Source organism: Panthera leo, chromosome B3 (assembly GCF_018350215.1).
Source record: "Panthera leo isolate Ple1 chromosome B3, P.leo_Ple1_pat1.1, whole genome shotgun sequence".
NCBI classification, from domain to species: domain Eukaryota; kingdom Metazoa; phylum Chordata; class Mammalia; order Carnivora; family Felidae; genus Panthera; species Panthera leo.
This window is the reverse complement of record NC_056684.1, coordinates 61,614,400-61,633,248: the sequence shown is the minus strand read 5'-3', so window position 1 is coordinate 61,633,248 and position 18,849 is coordinate 61,614,400. Positions and strand designations below refer to the sequence as shown.

At 40.9% G+C, this 18,849-nt stretch overlaps 1 protein-coding gene and 1 non-coding gene across 2 annotated transcripts in view; both read left to right on the top strand.

Annotated features, from left to right (window-relative positions):
* CHP1 (calcineurin like EF-hand protein 1) overlaps positions 1-18,584 on the top strand; it is a 46,605-nt gene extending 28,021 nt beyond the window's left edge. Inside the window, exons 5-7 of the mRNA XM_042942373.1 lie at positions 11,608-11,669; positions 16,334-16,456; positions 16,614-18,584. Coding sequence (XP_042798307.1) covers positions 11,608-11,669; positions 16,334-16,456; positions 16,614-16,667 — 239 coding nt within the window. The 3' untranslated portion in view covers positions 16,668-18,584. The remainder of the gene's footprint in view (positions 1-11,607; positions 11,670-16,333; positions 16,457-16,613) is intronic.
* Positions 14,669-14,777, top strand: LOC122223296. Its single transcript, XR_006204181.1, has one exon. It is a non-coding gene; the product is annotated as a U6 spliceosomal RNA (small nuclear RNA).
* Positions 18,585-18,849: the final 265 nt, after the last annotated feature.

Genomic DNA, 18,849 nt, shown 5'->3' with positions numbered 1-18,849 from the left:
CACTTGTTATATTTCCCTCTGCCCTTGTTGGCTCATGTATGGTATTGCCCAATCCCTTACAACAGTTCTCCAGAAATTGAAATTGAATTTCTCTTTACATTCAACGTAAGTTGAAATTGAAATTGTATTGCATTGATGAGCCCAAGCTTTTCTTGCAAGAGTGTACAGTGGTATACAGAGAGGTCTTTGAAGCCACAGAATAAATGGGGCCCTTCAGGTTTATATTGGATTTTATTGATTTATAGTAAAATAAAAGGCTTTTTAATATTGAAATAAATATAGATAAATCATAGAATATAATGCCAAGTTGACATACATTTGAAAGATGCAGAGCACCTGGCTGGTTCAGTCAGTAGATGTGTGACTCTTGATATTAGAGTCATGAGTTCCAGCCCCATGTTGGGCATAGAGATTGCTTAAGAAGAAAAAAAAAGAAAAGAAAAATGAAACATGGGTAATTGAAACTGAAACTTTTAATTTATGGCCTTTGGGCTACATCCTCAGATCTCCCTGGCTATAGGACTATAACTTCACTCCTGTCTTGGTAAAGAGTTTCAGAAGCACTGAAATAAATTTTGTTATATAGGACAGGAAAGATTTTTGAACTAAAATAGCAAAATACTATTCTTCTTTACCACAATATCGGGTACCTTACTGAAGAGCAGAAAACTTAAGTACAAACAAAACAGTATAGAAGAAAATAGAACTCTAATGAGTTGTTCTCAAATTTATGGAATACTTTATGTTTGTTAGTGAATTCCCATTTCTCCTTTCAAGACTAAATACTACTTGAGACAAAGCCTATGTCTTAACGTTTTAAGAATTTCAGCATAGGGGTGCTTGGGTGGCTCATTCGGTTAAGTGTCCAACTTCGGCTCAGGTCATGATCTCATGGCTCTGCTGACAGCTCAGAGCCTGGAGCCTGCTTCGGATTCTGTCTTTCCCTCTCTTTCTGCCTCTCTCCTGCTCACACTCTGTCTCTCTCTACTTCAAAAATAAATAAACATTGGGGCGCCTGGGTGGCGCAGTCGGTTAAGCGTCCGACTTCAGCCAGGTCACGATCTCGCAGTCTGTGAGTTCGAGCCCCGCGTCAGGCTCTGGGCTGATGGCTCGGAGCCTGGAGCCTGTTTCCAATTCTGTGTGTCTCCCTCTCTCTCTGCCCCTCCCCCGTTCATGCTCTGTCTCTCTCTGTCCTAAAAATAAATAAAAAACGTTGAAAAAAAAAATTTTAATAAAAAAAATAAATAAACATCAAAAAACAATTTCTTTTTAAGTTTCAGCATATATTTAGTACATGTTTGCCTGATTCTGGCATTAGCATAATAGAAAATTTCTTATTCAATGTGGTCAGACCAGGACTTGATCAATAATTGAAAAAGCCAGCTATGGCATGGAATCATAGAAGAGTATACATGATTTAACATTTTATTTTACCTTAAAATATTTGAAAACGCATTCACTGCCCAATCTTTTGATGAAGGACTAAGACTTTTTGTTTTGTTTTCATAAAAGTCTGCAGATGGGAATCATGTGATGTTTTTGTATAAAGCACATCCATAATGTATAGTCTGGGGTTTCTGGTTGCAGTTTCTTTCAAGTGGAAAGAGAATTTAAAGATACTTGTAAAGCACTCCGCAAATAGAATCTTTCTGGTGTTTACATTTTTTCCTTAATCTTTTACAGTTGTTCTGCCACACTTAGCTTAGCAGCAGTTGTTTTTTTTTCAGTAACTTAATTTTGAGCCTTTCAGAAGTAATCTAATTTTCGTAAAAACAATAACTTTGTTTCCACGTACATATTTCACTTTGTATTTATTATATAGTTTTATTAAATTAAGTACACATAGCACAGTTTTAGGGCAGTGGATACATCTGACTCTTGGTGACCATCCATTTCAGCTGGTGGAGTAGACACTCAGGTGTTGCCCATTAGCTACGAGTATGCAGTGAGCCACCCCATCTATTCGGACAGTTTGCAGAGGGAAGGGGAGCATCCATGAATCAAGTGAGTTGGTTAAGGAGAAGACAGTTAAGAGACATTCTGTGCTCCACGAAACTATGCTTGCTTTTCTAATCCAGGATTAGAGGAGACTTTAAAGGTCATCGGACCTAACACAAACCTTTTACCTGAATTCCCTCTCTAGCATGGGCTATACTTTTTTCAAGTCATGAATTCCTTTGGCAGTCTGGTGAATCCTACTGACGCTATCTCAGAATAGTTTTGAATGCATAAAGTCAAATATGTAAGCTTATGTGCTTCTGTATTATATGTTAAATAACAGGGTATAACATTAGAGGCTGTGTAACATTACAGCTGTCTATCTTTTTTATTATTATTGAAGTATAGTTGACATACAGTATATTAGTTTCAGGTGTACCACATAGTGATTTGACATTTATGTCAAATGCATAATGTCATATGTATGCATGGCATACATTATGAAATGCTCACCACAATAAGTGTGGTTACCATCTGTCACCATACAAAGTTATTACAATTATTACTGATCATTTTCCCTGTGCTGTACTTTACATCCCTGTGACTTATAACTAGAAGTTTGTACTTTTTGATCCCTTTCACCTGTTGCTCATCTTCTCACCCACCTCCCTTCTGGCAACTACTATTTTGTCTCTGTATTTGTGAATCTGTTTCAGACAGCTCTGTATCTTGACTGTGGTGATGGTTACACAAAACTACATAGGTGGATAAAATTGCACAGAACTACACACACAGTGAAATCTGAGTGAGCTCTGTGGATTGTACCACTGTCGATTTCTTGATTCTGATGGTATGTTATAGTTAACGCAAGATATTAAACATCAGGGAACGCTGGTGAAAAGTATATGGGACCTTCCTATGTATTTTTTTTTTGTAACTTCCTGTGAGTCTCTACTCTAAAATAAGTAAGAAAAAAAAGAAAAACAGCCAACAGTACATTGGTGAAAGCAATAGAGAAACACATTCCACATGTTTCTCTTTGTGTATTTCTTTCATGGCATTTGTTAATGTAAAATAGATTTTAGAAAAACACTTAATAAAGTCTTTGTCAGTATTTTGTTGTATACAATGGAGCAGTAGGTTAGAATACCCAAAAGGTATGAATGTGTGTCAGACCTGAAAGAGGTTCCCGATGGTCTGCTGCAGGGCTCTTTTTGCTTTTTGTTGTTCTTTTCATCAGTGACTTTTATTGAATCTGAAATAAGAAAATGTATCAAGTTTCTGGTTGACTGTAAACTTGTAGGCATAGTGAATACAAGACACCACAGAATCAGAGCCAGAAGAGATACTGATAACCTGAAAAATGTTGGGCTAAATCTCATAGAATGAATGTTTTAAGGGCTATATCTGGGGCACCTGGGTGGCTCAGTCAGTTGGGTGTTGGATTTCGGCTCAGGCCATGATCTTGCAGTCCGTGGGTTCGAGCTCCTCACCAGGCTCTGTACTGACAGCTCAGAGCCTGGAGCCTGCTTTGGATTCTGTGTCTCGCTCTCTCTGTCTGCCCCTTCCTGCTTGACTCTCTGTCTCTCAAAACAAATAAATAAACATTTAAAAAATTAGAGAAATTGGGGGCACCTGGCTGGCTCAACTTAAGTGTCTGACTCTTGGTTTTGGCTCAGGTCATGATCTCACGGTTCGTGACTTTGAGCTTCACATCAGGCTTTGTAGATGGCCCACGAACACATGATGTTGATGTTCAACATCACTAATTATTAGAGAAATGCAAACAAAAACTATAATGAGATACTATCTTATACCCGTTAGGATGGGTACTATCAAAAAACAAATAAAAACAGAAAATAACAAGTGTTGACAAGGATACAGAGGAATTGGAACCCTTGTCCACTGTTGGCAGGAATGTAACCCTTGTCCACTGTTGGCAGTGGTGTAGCCACTGTGGAAAACAGTATGGTGGTTCCTCAAAAAATTAAAAATAGAATTACCATATGATTTAGCACTTCCACTTCCAGGTATATATCCAAAAGAATTGAAGGCAAGATCTTGGAGAGATAGTTGTACAGGCAGTCATGTTCTTAGCATTATTCACAATAGCTAAAATGAGAAAACAACTCAAGTGTCCGTCCAAGAATGAATGGGTAGGCAAAAATGGGCTATATAAATACATGGGAATATTATTCAGCCTGGAAAATGAAGAAAATTGAAATATTCTACAACATTATACCACTTGAGGCATAATGCCACTCACAAAAAGATGCTGTATGATTCTACTTCTATGAGGACTTAGAGGTAGTCAAAATCTTAAAGACAGAAAATATAATGGTGGTTGCAAGGGATAGGGGGAAGGGAGAGTGGGGAGTTATTATTTAAAGGTATACGGGGGGTGCCTGGGTGGCTCAGTTGGTTAAGTGTCCTACTTCGGTTCAGGTCATGATCTCATGGTTCATGAGTTTGAACCCTGCATCAGGCTCTCTGCTGTCAGTGTAGAGCCCAGTTCAGATCCTCTGTCTCCCTCTCTCTGCTCCTCCCCTGCATGTGCTCTCGCTCTCTCTCAAAAAGAAATAAACATTAAAAAAAAATAATAAAGGTATAGGGTTTCAGTTTTACAAGATGAAGAGAGTTACAGGGATGGATGGTTGTGATGATTATACAATGTGAATGTATTTAATGCCACTGAACTGTACATGTAAAAATGTTAAGATGGTAAATTCTATGTGTATTTTACCACAATAGAAGAAACAGATAAACAAGTACGTAAAGCAAATTGAACCCCTTGTGGTAAAATTTCTGCATTATAGACCTTTTACTCAGCAAGCAGATAATAGTAAGAAGAGAAAAAAACTGCAGTTCATTAGCTTTGGATTCCCATAGCTTGATCCAGATATTTTATGCAACACATCTATAGAGTCCTTTCTTTGTAGTTTATTTCCTTTATAAATTGCTGTGGTCTAAGTACATTAGTTCACACTGACCCCAAAGAAAATATTCCAAACAGATTTGGAAGTTATTTGGTGTATCAGTTAGGATACCTTTAGCTGACTCATCTGGATTGGACAATAAGTTAAATGTATTATCTCACTTTACAAGTCAGGCAAGTGTCAGAGTTTATTGTGTTTTTTCTATTGCTCTACTTTGCCATCCTTAGGATCTGCTTCATCCAAAGGCATGGCTCCTCATGGTCATATGATGGCTTTCAACAACTAGGCTATGTGTTTCCCTGTTCACATCTGACGGAAATGAGACAGACAGCTGTAGATGAGAGTCTGTTAGGAAGGAGGAAGATCTGAATGCCACAGAAATGGCAAACTTTAGGATGAGATAGAATAATAGCAAAGTGCTGTGCAAGTTATCCATAGTTTTTACCATTACTTTAATCTTGGCTTTCAAACCAACTTTTACAGGAAGCTGAAAACCAATTGAATTCTTTTGCAATCTGGGGCACCTGGGTGGCTCAGTCGGTTAAGTGTCCGACTCTTGATCTCAGTTCAGGTCTTGATCTCAGGGTCATGAGTTCAAGCCCTGCGTTGGGATCCACACTGGGCGTGGAGCCTATTTAAAAAAAAAAAAAAAAAAGAATTCTGTTGCAGCCTATCTGTTGAGATTACATTCATGTAATTAGATCGATGAAACCAAACCTATAGGAAAGTCCTGGATATCTACTTATGTTTATATATTGGTTTTCTCTGAATTTCCCACAGAGCTATGAAAGCAGCAAGATGGCGCTTCCTGGTGTAGACTGAGAGCAACTTAACATTGTATATCTAGCGATATATTTGCCACTAAGACACATTTCCCTTCCATAGGGGGTGTATTAGTTTAAAATATGAGTTTCTGGAACCAAGTTTGATTACGATCCATCTTTTACACAGAACAGGAGCTCTGAGAGCACACTTTGTCTTATTTCTTTCTTATGCTGCAGTGAAAGAATGTCAAGGGAAACCCCCAAGGCTGAACTATACCTAAGCACACATAGTACTACTGCTCTGTCTCTTGGGAACGGTTACTAATTGCTCTATCTCCTCTTCAGATCAGTGAGGTTGTAATGTCCTACATGAAAGGTGCACCCCACCTTGTGGTGGTCCAGGGTGTGGTAGGTAGGGGAGAGGTTTATAAACTTCCCTGTTGATGTTCTAATTGTCTTCTTAAAAGATTTCAGTTTTTAATTTTTATTATTTCTTTTTTTAAACGCTTTATTTATTTTTGAGAGAGACAGTATGAGCGGGGAAGGGGCACAGAGGATCCAAAGCAGGCTCTGTGCTTAAAGCAGTGAGCCTTACGCGGGGCTCAAGCTCATGGAACCGTGAGATCATGACCTGAGCCGAAGTTGGATGCTCAACCGACTGAGCCACCCCGGCCTCCTAGTGATTTCATAATGAATGAGGTGGGAAGGGAAGTAAGTTGTCTGCGTGAAGCTATTTCATTTGGATGATAGGAGTATTGGTAAAGTGGAATTAGGGAAAGTGGCCAAGAAGAAATAGTGAACAGCATATTCGCAATAGCTAAAAGGTAGAAGCAACCCAAATGTTCACCAACAGATGAAAGGGTACACAAAATGCATTGTATACATACAGTGGAACATTATTTGACCTCAAAAAAGGAGATTCTGCCACACGCTACTTGGATGAATCTACTTATGCTTAAAAAAAAAAAAGTCAGACAAAAGGATAAATATTGTTTGATTCTTCTTAGGTGAGGCTCCTAGAGTAGCCCACAGTCATAGAGAAAAAGTTGTCAAGCTAAGGATAGAAGGAAATGGAAAGTTATTGTTTAATGGATCAGAGTTTCATGAGGAAGATGAAAAAATTCTGGAGTGGATAGTGGTGATGGTCACACAACAATGTGAATGTACTTAACTGTACATTGTAAAAGGGTCAAAATAGTAAATTTTATGTATATTTTACCAAAGCCTTTTTTTAAAAAAAAGAAGAATTGGGCACCTGGGTGGCTCAGTCGATTAAGTCACATGACTTCAGCTCAGGTCATAATCTCATGGTTCATAGGTTCGAGCCCCACATCAGGCTCTGTGCTGACAGCTCAGAGCCTGGAGCCTGCTTCAGATTCTTTGTCTCCCTCTGTCTGCCCCTCTCCCACTCATGATCTGTCTGTATCTCTCACAAAAATAAACATAGAAAGAAAGAAAGAAAGAAAGAAAGAAAGAAAGAAAGAAAGAAAGAAAAGAAAGAAAAGAAAGAAAAAGAAAGAAAGAAGAATCAATGATTAAAAAGTAAAGATTTGACTAAAATCATTCATTTGATTTTTTCATTAAGCAAATATTGGAGCAAGTGCTGTTTGCCAGGTACTAATTTAGGTCTTTGGTACAATGATGCATAAATCAGATAAGGTCTTTGCTTTCATAGAGCTTATGATCTCATAAGGGAGTCAGACTATATATGGGAAAAGACAGACGAAGAAATAAATCTTACGACTTTATGACTGTGGCAGGTTCTGTAAAGGAAATGAATAAGGTGAGATGAGAAAGTGATAGGGAATGTCACTGCATACAAGGAGTGGTGAGTGAAAGCCTCTCTGAGCTAAAAATGAACCAGCCATGCAGAGAACAGAAGAGAGCTCTAGGCACAGGGAACAAGTAGGGTCCATGAGTACTTGATCTGTTCAGAGAACAAAGCAGCTGTCCCAAGAAAGAAGTGAGTGGTGAGAAAGGAAGGCAGAGAGGTAATGGTAGGGAGGTGACATTTATTGAGCTCCTACTATGTGCCCAGCACTGTTTAAAGTGTCGTTTTTAAATTTATTTATTTATTTTGAGAAGTGAGAGAGGGACAAAGAGAATCCCAAGCAGGCTCTCCCCTGTCAGCAAAGAGCCTGACATGGGGCTTGAACTCAAGAATGGTGAGATCATGAGCTGCAATCAAGACTCTGATGCTTAGGGGCGCCTGGGTGGTGCAGTCGGTTAAGCGTCCGACTTCAGCCAGGTCACGATCTCGCGGTCCGTGAGTTCGAGCCCCGCGTCAGGCTCTGGGCTGATGGCTCGGAGCCTGGAGCCTGCTTCCGATTCTGTGTCTCCCTCTCTCTCTGCCCCTCCCCCGTTCGTGCTCTGTCTCTCTCTGTCCCAAAAATAAAAAAAAAAAAAAAAAGACTCTGATGCTTAACTAACTGAGCCACCCAGGCACCCCACCATATTGCTTTTTTTTTTAATTTTTTTTTTTTTTTCAACGTTTATTTATTTTTGGGACAGAGAGAGACAGAGCATGAACGGGGGAGGGACAGAGAGAGAGGGAGACACAGAATCGGAAACAGGCTCCAGGCTCCGAGCCATCAGCCCAGAGCCTGACGCGGGGCTCGAACTCACGGACCGTGAGATCGTGACCTGGCTGAAGTCGGACGCTCAACCGACTGCGCCACCCAGGCGCCCCCCCACCATATTGCTTTGACATCCATGTCAGGAGCTCAGAGGAGAGGTCAAAGCTGAAGTTGCACATTTGGGAATCATGAGCGCTAGAAAGCATTTAAAGCCATGGAACTAGATTAAAGCCATGGACAGCTCAAGATTAGGGGAGTCCAAATCACAGGACCAAGAATAGGGAGATGAAAGAGAGATGACAAGAGGAAGGGTGCCTGGGTGACTCAGTCAGTTAAGCGTCCTGGGTCTTGATCTCAGGGTCGTGAGTTCAGGCCTTGTGTTGGGCTCTGCACTGGGCATGAAGCCTACTTAATTGAGAAAGAGAGGGAGAGATGAGAAGAGAAAATAGGGCATTGTTAACAAAAACGCTCGGTCATTTGCGCATTTGATCATTTGTTATCTTGGGAAAAATGTGTTTGCTGGTTCAGGGCCAGAACTGCCTGATTGGAATCCAAGTCAGTTAAGAAATAACTACTATTGCTGCATTTTTTTCCTGAAAGGTCCTATCAGGTAATCTCTGAATTTACCTGATGTCTTAGTCTGCTCAGGCTGCTGTAATAGAATACCATGGACTGGGTGGCTTAAACAGACATTTCTCACATTTCTGGAGACTAGAAGTCTGAGAACAGGGGGCCAGCATAGTCAGGTTCTTTGGCGAGTGTCCTGATTCACCCAGACTGGGCTCCCTTTTTCTTGCCCTATTCTCACATGGGGAAAGAGGTGGAGACAGACAGAAGGAGAGATTTCCTGTCTCCTCCTTTTATAAGTGCATTAATTCCATCACAAGGGCCCCGCCCTCATGATTTGATCTAACCCTAATTACCTCCCAAAGGCCCCACCTCCTAGTAGCATCACATTGGGGATTGAGGGTTCTAACATAGGAATTTTGGTCGGGACTGGGGGGATAGAAACCTTTAGTCCTTGGCAGCTAGGTTTTAAGAATTAACAGTTCTAGCTTCTGTAAATACCTTGGCAGAAAGGGGTGGGTTGTTTTTTTTTTTTTTTTTTTAATGTTTACTTATCTTTGAGAGAGGGAGAGAGAGCGCGAGCAGGAAGGGAGCAGAGAGAGGGAGAGACGGGATCTGAAGCCAGTTCTGTGCTGACAGCAGTGAGCCCGATGCCAGGCTCAAACTCACAAACCATGAGATCATGACCTGAGCCAAAGCTGGATGCTCAACCGACTGAGCCACCCAGGTGTCCCGAAAGAGGTGTGTTTATAAGAGGTACCTGATTAAAAAATTCTGGCTGGCTCAGTCAGTAGAACATGCGACTCTTGATCTCAAGGTCATGAGTTGGAGTCCCACATTGGGCATGGAGATTACTTTTTAAAAAATGAAAATAAATGGTTGTTTTAAAAAAGAAACAAAAAAAATGTTGTTTAAAAAAATTCAGAAAGTTATTTATGGGTTATATAGCATAACTATATATGGGTTATATATAGATTTCCCTTCTGAAATCATCCTGAAGATTGCTTAATAGGTAACACATTTGATGTATTTTAGAAACTTGACAGCATGTACGGGGGGTATGTGTGTGTCTGTGTTTTCACTTTGGGGAATATTTTAAACAGATATTCCTTTAGGAATACTAATGATCTTTGTCTCCTTTCCTTTGGAATCAAAACCTCCATGGGGCGCCTTGGTGGCTCAGTCACTTGGGTGGCCAACTTTGGCTCAGGTCATGATGTCGTGGTTCACGAGTTCGGGCCCCACGTTGGGCTCTGTGCCCTAGAGCCTGCTTCAGATTCTGTGTCTCCCTGTCTCTCTCCCCCTCCCCTGCTCGCACTTAGTCCCTCTCTTTCTCTCTCTCTCAAAAAAAAATTAAATAAGCAGTAAAACAATTTTTTTTAATTAAAAAAAATAGTAACCTCCTAAGCATATAAATTCTCAAATTTGGTAAAGATAGTTAATCAACTAACCAAATTAAAAGAAAACACATCAGAGAAAGTCTTTCCCAGTTATTTCCCCCTCTAGAATTTTTTAAACGTTTATTTATTTCAGTTATGTCCACACCCAATGTGGGGTTCGAACTCACAATCCTGAGGTCAAGAGTCGCATGCTCTCCCAACTGAGCCAGCCAGGCGCCCCTCTCCTCTAGAATTCTAATATGTACCTTATAACAAGCAGGTTAGATTTTTCTAAAATTTTTTAACGTTTAGTGGACTCTCCTTTTGGCAGCAGTAGGGGTAAGGAGTGGAGGAGGGGTGATGTTTAAATTTGTAGATACTCATCCGGGTTCTCATGCCTTTGTACCTAGTGTGAGCTCTGCCTAGAATGCCATCTGTCATCAGATTTGTCTGTCTTTCAAGACTATGTTCAAATGTTACTGAACCAGAAAGGCATACGTGCCATACGTTTTGTTCCCCAGCATTTCATATGTATGATAACACTGCAAATGTAGTGAAGTGAGTAGTGTGTGTTGCTCTCCTCTACTAGCTCATGAGCTGCTGAGGACAAGACCTAAATCTGTATCTTAATAATTAGAGAAGTGGATTTTGGCTTTTTAGTATTCACAGCACCCTACCCAAAACAAAAAATGTTAGTGGCGTACTGTAAGCAAATCCAAGCCTCAAAACCGCACTCCGTTCAGCTATAATTACAAGGCAGTCACCTCCTCATTGTGATTTTTCATAGTGCCAGTAAAATCATGCAGTGGTAGCTCTTCAGCAACATGAATTGTCTCTTACATATCCTAGTTTCCAGAAAATGTATTTATTATTAACGGGAGAGAAACATGGTAAGGCCAGGAGACCATCAGATTCTCAGCATTTTTATTTGCAGCTGAAGTTCTTTATTTTCAGGGCTCCAACATGGAAGACAGTGACTTGAAATTTGGCACAAATTTCCCAAAGTGGCCGTTTTCCCAGAGCACTGTTTTGTGTAGTCCGCTTCTTTGCCTGCGTGGCACCTAAGGCTGGCACCCTGTGAGCGGTGCATGGGTTTTGTGAGATGGGTTTTGTGAGATGACCTCATGTATAGAACTACTAATGGGCTTGTTTGTTTTTTAAACATTCTAAGGTAAGATAAAGGACACGCAATTGTTTCTTTTTATTATTAAGTTCTCTGATTTGCCTGAAGAAGGGACATATTTTATCAAGGCTAGGATGCCATCAATTATGAGATGCATTTCAGTTTCTTAAGTGTTATGTCTTTAAAAGTCTGGAAGTAATGTCCACTGCTCTTAAAAAACTATTTGTTGTCAAATTTCTGTCTAGCGTCCTTTACATATTTACTTCCTTGAGAAGGGGCAAAACACTACTGAATTTCCAGTAACTTTTTGTTTTTCCCTACCAGTTGCTTTTCGACTATATGATTTGGATAAAGATGACAAGATTTCCCGTGATGAGCTATTACAGGTAGGTGGGAGAGCTGCCATGCATGCGAACAACTGTTGGGGCCTCTGCCTGCTTACTCTTTTGGGCAGGAATTGTTTTCTTTCAGTAAGCATTTATTTGCCACCTGCTGGTGCAGAATCCTGTCCTAACTATAAGTCAGAACCAGATGACCTGGGGAAACTTGAAATGGCTCATTGAGTTCTCAAAGACAGATGTCTCTGCTATATAAAAGCTAACTAAATGTCTTTTGGGTGCTGACCAGCAGAGCTAAACTATGCGAGATGGTCTAAGTCAGATAGTTCAGTTATTGTCACATCAGCTTATTGACATCCAGATAATTCTGATGACACTTGGGTAAATGCTGCTGTCTCGTCTGTCCTTGGCCTTGACATAACAGTCAAGGAGCTATTGCTGGGCCGGTGTACGCTGAGCCACCTGCTCACTGTCTTTGCTTCTGAAGACAATTCCCTGTCTTTGCACTAGCAGTGACTACTAGCATTTCATCCTCTTAGCATTGCCCTCCTCTTCCCCTCCCCACCTTCCTTAAATACACAGTTAGAGGGGAGAAAGTTCTCCTTTTCTCTTTTCTTTAATACTTACGAATCTGGAGGACCCTAGGAGGCTAACACATTCAGGAATTTCCATGAGGAGATTTCTCTATTTCTAGATACACCTAAAAAGTAAAGTGGTTTCCACTCACCCTGAAGTAAATCTGAACTCAATCAGTGTCCTGAGAAGTCTTCTAAGCTGAAGATTACTCAGGCCAAATTAAGGACCAACCCAAGGTATTTCTATATTTCTATGTCTGAGCACAAAATTCAAAACAGTCTGCAGGTCAATGTTAACGTTCTTTGCTTTTGAGTTGGGGATATCGTTCTTCAGTGAGAAGAGTTTATTTAAAATTGCTATATATGGGCTTCTGAGTTCTGAGGAGAAAAGGCAGAGGCAGTTGCTCTATAGTTGAATGTTTTCATCCTGTGGCCCAGATCTGGCTGCCAGAAAGATTTTTTGGAGTGGTGGGTTGATTTATTTTCTATTATTAGGATTTTTAAAAAGCCAGAGGCAGGGAGTGGGGAGATCATATGGCCAGAATGCCAGTCAGTGCCACCAGAGTGTTCCTCAGGACCAAACTGACTTGAGGACAAATGTGTTCATGAGCTGTCGAGATGACAGAGAACTAGTTTTACCCTAGCAGGAAGAGGATATGAACATGTTACCAAAGTGAGAAGAAAACAAATTTCATCTTCCTGGATACTTCCATGTCCAAAATATTTGGTGATATGCAATTCTTAACTATTCATTCAGTGGATATTTAAAAGTTTGTGGTGAGTTTATCCTAAGGGAAGACTGAGTGGTTGTTTTCTAGTATGATTTTTATAAAAAGTCCTGGTTGAACTCTTGGAGATGACAGATATGTTCATTATCTTGATCGTGGTGATGGTTTTATGTGTGTCTACATATGTCAAAACTTAACAGATTGCACGTTTTAAATATGTATAGTTTATTGTATACCAATTATACTGCAATAAAGATAGTTGCTCTACTCATTTTATGAGGCTAGCATAACTTTGATGTGAAAACCTTATAAAGACTGCATAAGAAAATTACAGGGATACCTGAGTGGCTCAGTCAGTTGAGTATCTGACTCTCGATTTCAGCTCAGGTCACGATCTCATGGTTCAGGAGTTGAAGACCCATGTCAGGCTCTGTGCTGACAGGGCAGAGCCTGCTTGGGATTCTCTTGTTCTCTGTCTCTCTCTGCCCTTCCCTCCCTCTCTCTCACTGTTTCTCTCTCAAAATAAATAAACAAACTTTAAAAAAAGAAAAGAAAGTTACAGCACAATCCCTTTCATTCACATAGATGTAAAAATCCTAAACAAAATATTGACAGATTAAATCCAGCAGTGTATAAAAAGGATACTGGATTCTGGCCAAGGTGGGTCTATATCAGGAATTCAAAGTTAGTTTAAAATTAGAAAATTAAAAGGGGTGCCTGGGTGTCTCAGTCTGTTAAACATCTGACTTTGGCTCAGGTCATTATCTCTCAGTTTGTGAGTTCGGGCCCCACATTGGGCTCTGTGCTGAGAGATCAGAGCCTGGAGCCTGCTTCAGATTCTGTGTCTCCCTCTCTCTCTGCCCCTCCCCTGCTCACTCTCTGTCTCTTTTTCTCTCTCTTTCAAAAATAAACATTAAAAAACATTTTTTTAATTAGAAAATTAATATACTTTGCCATATTAACAGATTAAAGAAGAAAAATCGGTCTTTTCCACAGAATAAAAGCATTTGACAAAATTCATCATCCATTCATGATTTTTTTTAATTTTTTTTTAAATTTATTTATTTTTGAGAGGGAGAGAGACAGAGCGTGAGCCAGGGAGGGGCAAAGAGAAAGGGAGACACAGAATCTGAAGCAGTCTCCAGGCTTAAGCTGTCAGCACAGAGCCCAACATGGAGCTCAAACTTATGAACTGTGAGATCATGGCCTAAGCTGAAGTCGGACAGTTAACCAACTGAGCCACCCAGGCACCCCTAAATCCTTTTTTTAAATTTTAACGTTTATTTATTTATTTATTTTGAAAGAGAGAGAGCACGCACACATGGGAGGGAGGGAGGGAGGGAGGGAGGGAGGAAGAGGGGGGTGGGGAATTCCAAGCAGGCTCCATGCTGTCAGCACAGAGCCCATTGCGGGGCTTGATCTCACAAACTGTGAGATCATGACCTGAGCCCAAAATCAAGAGTCAGACATTTAACTGACTGAGATACCCAGGCATCCCCTCCCCTTTTTTTTTTTTTTTTTTTTTAATTTTAGAGAGAGAGCAAACAGGGGAGAGGGGCAGAGGGAGAGAGAAAGAATCCCAAGCTGGCTCCACCCTCAGTGCAGAGCCTAGTGCAGGACTCCATCCCACAACCCTGGGGTCATGACCCTATCCTAAATCAAGAGTTGAAATGGAGAGTCAGATGCTCAACTGACTGAGCCAGCCAGGCACCCTCATTCATGATTTTTTAAGAAGTCATAGAAAGTGCTCGTTTTGGCAGCACATATACTAAAATTGGAATGATACAGAGAAGATTAATTAGCACGGCCCCTGCATGGATGACATGCAAATTTATGAACCTTTACATATTAAATTAAAAAAAAAAAAGACATAAAAACAGATAGAAGGGAGCTTTCTTACACTGATGAAAGGAATATACAACAAACCTTAGCAGATATTAACCAAGTGGGAATAATGAAAGCCCTGTTTGCTAATGAACTTCCAACTACAGCCCTCAGTGGCACTGTGGATAGCTGACTGGGCACAGAGGCCTGGACGACTACATGGGCCACTGGTCGCTGGGACCTGGATCAAGCCACTTCTAGACCCTCTTGTTCTCTTGAACAGATTGTATGAGTGATTCCTCAGACAACACCACTCCTATCCCCACAGAGCACACATGCTCAATGCAGTTCTCTAATTCTAAAAATAAAACACCTCAGGAATAATTGGACGCAGATCTGAAGAAGGTGCTATTTGAGGATGAATTTTTCTAGTCAGCCACAGACGATCAGGGAAGATGGCAAATGACTTGTCCATTTATTATTTTTGCCAGGATTGCCTCTTTCTATTAATCCTTCAATATGTACCCCAATTTGGGGTACAATTTGTACCCCAAACGTACACCTTCCAATTTTCAAGAATCAGTTTGTGAAAAGAAATAACCAGTGTTGATGCAAATCCATATTTCAGCTCTTTTTTTAAAAGTCTGTGTCATGAGATTGGATAAGGATGTAAGAGGTGGGGGAAAGGAAGGCTTGTGAACAGCTGGGCTGGAAGGCCTTTCTTTCCTGTGGAAAAGCTCAACTCTTATCTCTGAAGACAGAGGTGGCTGACTACAGTAATGTGAGGCATCACAAAAGCACCCTGTCCCTCGTTTCATATCACTACGGTTGCTTATTGTGCTTAAAGTAGCAATTTCCAGAGTATATTTATGCCCTAAAGAATTGAGGAGAGGGGGGTTCTTGGTTATGTGTGAAACAAATTTGGTGAAACAGTGTTCAAATTCTCTTTACTGTAGCCCTTTAAATATTTTTGTTATTTTTCTCAAAAGAAGGATTTAGTATTTAAGCCTTCAAAGGTCTTTATGTTACTTGGTTATACTTGAGAAATAGCTGGTTTAATATAATCCACCGCTTCAAAGAGGACTACTACATTCCAATGGGGTTCCTATTAAGCTCCACCAAACTGACTTAAACCAATAAGGAACTAGTTTGCCTCATGCAATAAGAAATCTTGGGATAGATTATCTGGGTTGGTGCTGTACCTGAGTGACGTCCAAGAATCAGCCTTCTGTATTCTTGCTCTGGCATGCATAGCAATACGACTTTCACCTCATAGTCGCAAGATGGCTGCTATGCCACGAAAGCATCATATTTATATTCCAGACAGGAAGAACGGGAAGAGCAAAATGCAAACGACTCTCCCCCAGTGAAACTTTGCCTTCCTATCCAGTGACCTTGCCAAAGAGTTCTGCTCACATCTTTATCTAGAATGGCCTAGATGAGAAGACAAGGGTTTCAGCTTTCTGGCCGTTGTATTTAAGGACATCAAAGGAAAAGAGGGTGGGAGTGAATTTTCCTTTAATCTTCATAAAAGAGTTCCCCTGACCCCCAAGTCTCCTGTAATTCCTGGCTCTTGGTCTTGCAGGTGCTACGTATGATGGTCGGAGTAAATATCTCAGATGAGCAGCTGGGCAGCATTGCAGACAGGACCATCCAGGAGGCTGATCAGGATGGGGACAGCGCCATCTCTTTTACAGAGTTTGTTAAGGTCAGTCAGTCACCTCTTGGTTTGAAAATGTTGAAAAGCTTTAAAATTGTTGTACAGGAGGGAGGGAGAAAAACATTCAGATAAGAACTTGGGACAGTATCACCTCTTTTGACCTGCATAACTGTAATTGGGTTTTGTTTTGTTTTGTTCTTTCCAGGTTTTGGAGAAGGTGGACGTAGAACAGAAAATGAGCATCCGATTTCTTCACTAAAGGACTGAGACCAAACTGTTCTTGCTTTTGAGTATTTAAGAACTGGAACTTGAGAGTCCTCCTCACCACCAGCCCCACCTCCACCCCATCATTCCACCTTCTCCCCAAGTACTACTGCTGTTGCATGAGAACCCCAAATACGGTCTGTCAACACAAACCTGCCTTTGGTGTATAAACAGGGCATTACAGAATGGTACACCCGTCTATTTCTGTTCAGTATCATTCGCCAGTTATCTCCATTTCTAAATACCATCTCCCCTGGTTTGCTGCTGAATGCCACATGTCCATCCAGTCTGAGAAAGTGAGAGAGGGACTCCTGCCAAGAACCAACCAGCAAAGCTCTTTCACTGGATGTAGATGAAACCGTGCTGCCTTCCCTCCAGCCAGGCTTTGGCATGTTCCTTCATCTTTTTTTTATATCTTTTTTCATCCCTCGCTTTCTACCTCTCTCTCACCCAACAGATCATTCACTTTGTCTTTCAATCTCCCTGCTTTTCTTTAAGCTTCAGTCCCTGTGTTCTACTTGGCACCCTAAACTATGCCTGTTAAATGTATTTCTCACTTGGCAGGATAGTGCAGTGGTCTGGCAGTTTTTGTCTATCTTCATTCTTAAATGGGTCTCTGGGATGTTGCCTCTCCAGGAGGTTTTCCATAACCAACATTTCTCTCAGAAAAATGATCATCTCTGGTCCCCTGCACTCTGCTCTGTCATCAAAGGGCCGTTGGTTGGGGATGTTCTTCTTGAAAGGTAGTGGCCTTGGTGAGAGGTGTAGAGCCAAGTGTGCTAGGTGGCTTGCCCAGGTCGCTCTACCTCTGGCCTCTGATTATCAATATACACACCTACGTGGCTACTCATGTTAGTACAGTGTTGACTCTTCAGAAAATAGCCATATGCCTGCAGGTTTGTTTAGTTTGGGGGCATCATCACCACCAGAATGGCTGCTCTGCCAATATGCTTGGGGCCTTTCTCATGGCTTTTTGAACAAGGAGCCTGGGCATTCTAAAAGCCTGGTATGTCCCCACTTCTGCAGCATGGTTTATGCCTCAGTGTTATGTGCCCTGGAATGTTTTTAATTCACATTTCCAAACTGGAAGATTAGTGTAATGGAAGTGCCTAATTCATCCCAGTCCAAGAGATTTAAAGGTTATCTTCAGTGTCTTGATGTTTTGCACAAAATTCTCTCTGAATTTTACCGTTGGCAAATATTAATGCTGGAAGCCATAGTCGGCTCCTAAAAGAGGTCCAAAGCACTGAATGTATTATTATTAGCTCCCTGGTTACGTTGACTTCCTAGCTCCTCTTGTAAATCACTAATATCTTGGAAACAAGGAGTCTGGCACCAGTGGCACGACCTGAAGTGGCATTACAGGCTTTTGCATGAGCCAGAGCAACTTCTCTGCCTATCCAGCTTGGTATCGTCCTGTCTGAATCAGGCTGTTGTCATCCTAACATCTGTTTATGAGTCTTTATGTCTATATATCTGCCCTTGGCTGATTTTCTCTGACTCATTGATTGCTTGCTTGCTTGTTTCCTTGCTTTGGAAGGCTATCCAAGAAGGGAATTGCTTAAAAACAGAAATGCTGCATAGGGATTGGGAAGGGTGGGAAACAGGAGTGGCCAGGCTGGATGACTCAAGTATAAATGACTGAGAAATTCTTAATGAAGTATCGGTCTAACTTTGTGATCAAGTGATGTATTATAGGAAATGTATAAAAGGGAAGAATTTGCTGACACTGGTCTGTTAGAGAGGTACTTCAGAGGCTCCTTGACTTGCATATTTAAAGTTCCTAAGTTTATGGCTTTTTCCTCCTTTTGGCTGTATAGCAAACTGTTTGAATCCACGGTTGTGCCTTACTGTTCCATTAAAATTGTATTCTTTGATCCATCAATAAATACTTGTGGTTAAAACAAAATAACTTGATTTTGTCCATGTGTTTCTAAGAATTTTATAGAACTCAGTCCCCTTCTTCAAGTTTGAAATCCCAAACCGTGTTTCCTTTATTCAGGTTTACATCTGTACTATCAAATGCATGTTTGCTCTACTGCTGCCTGGGCATAGGATGTGGGGACATTCACATCCTAGGGGTGTGTACTGTGTGTCTCTGGGCACAGCTTTGTTACTTCAGTCACTTTCCATTCACTCCAGGTAGGATTCCACTTCTGTTCTTGACTCCCTGGCTT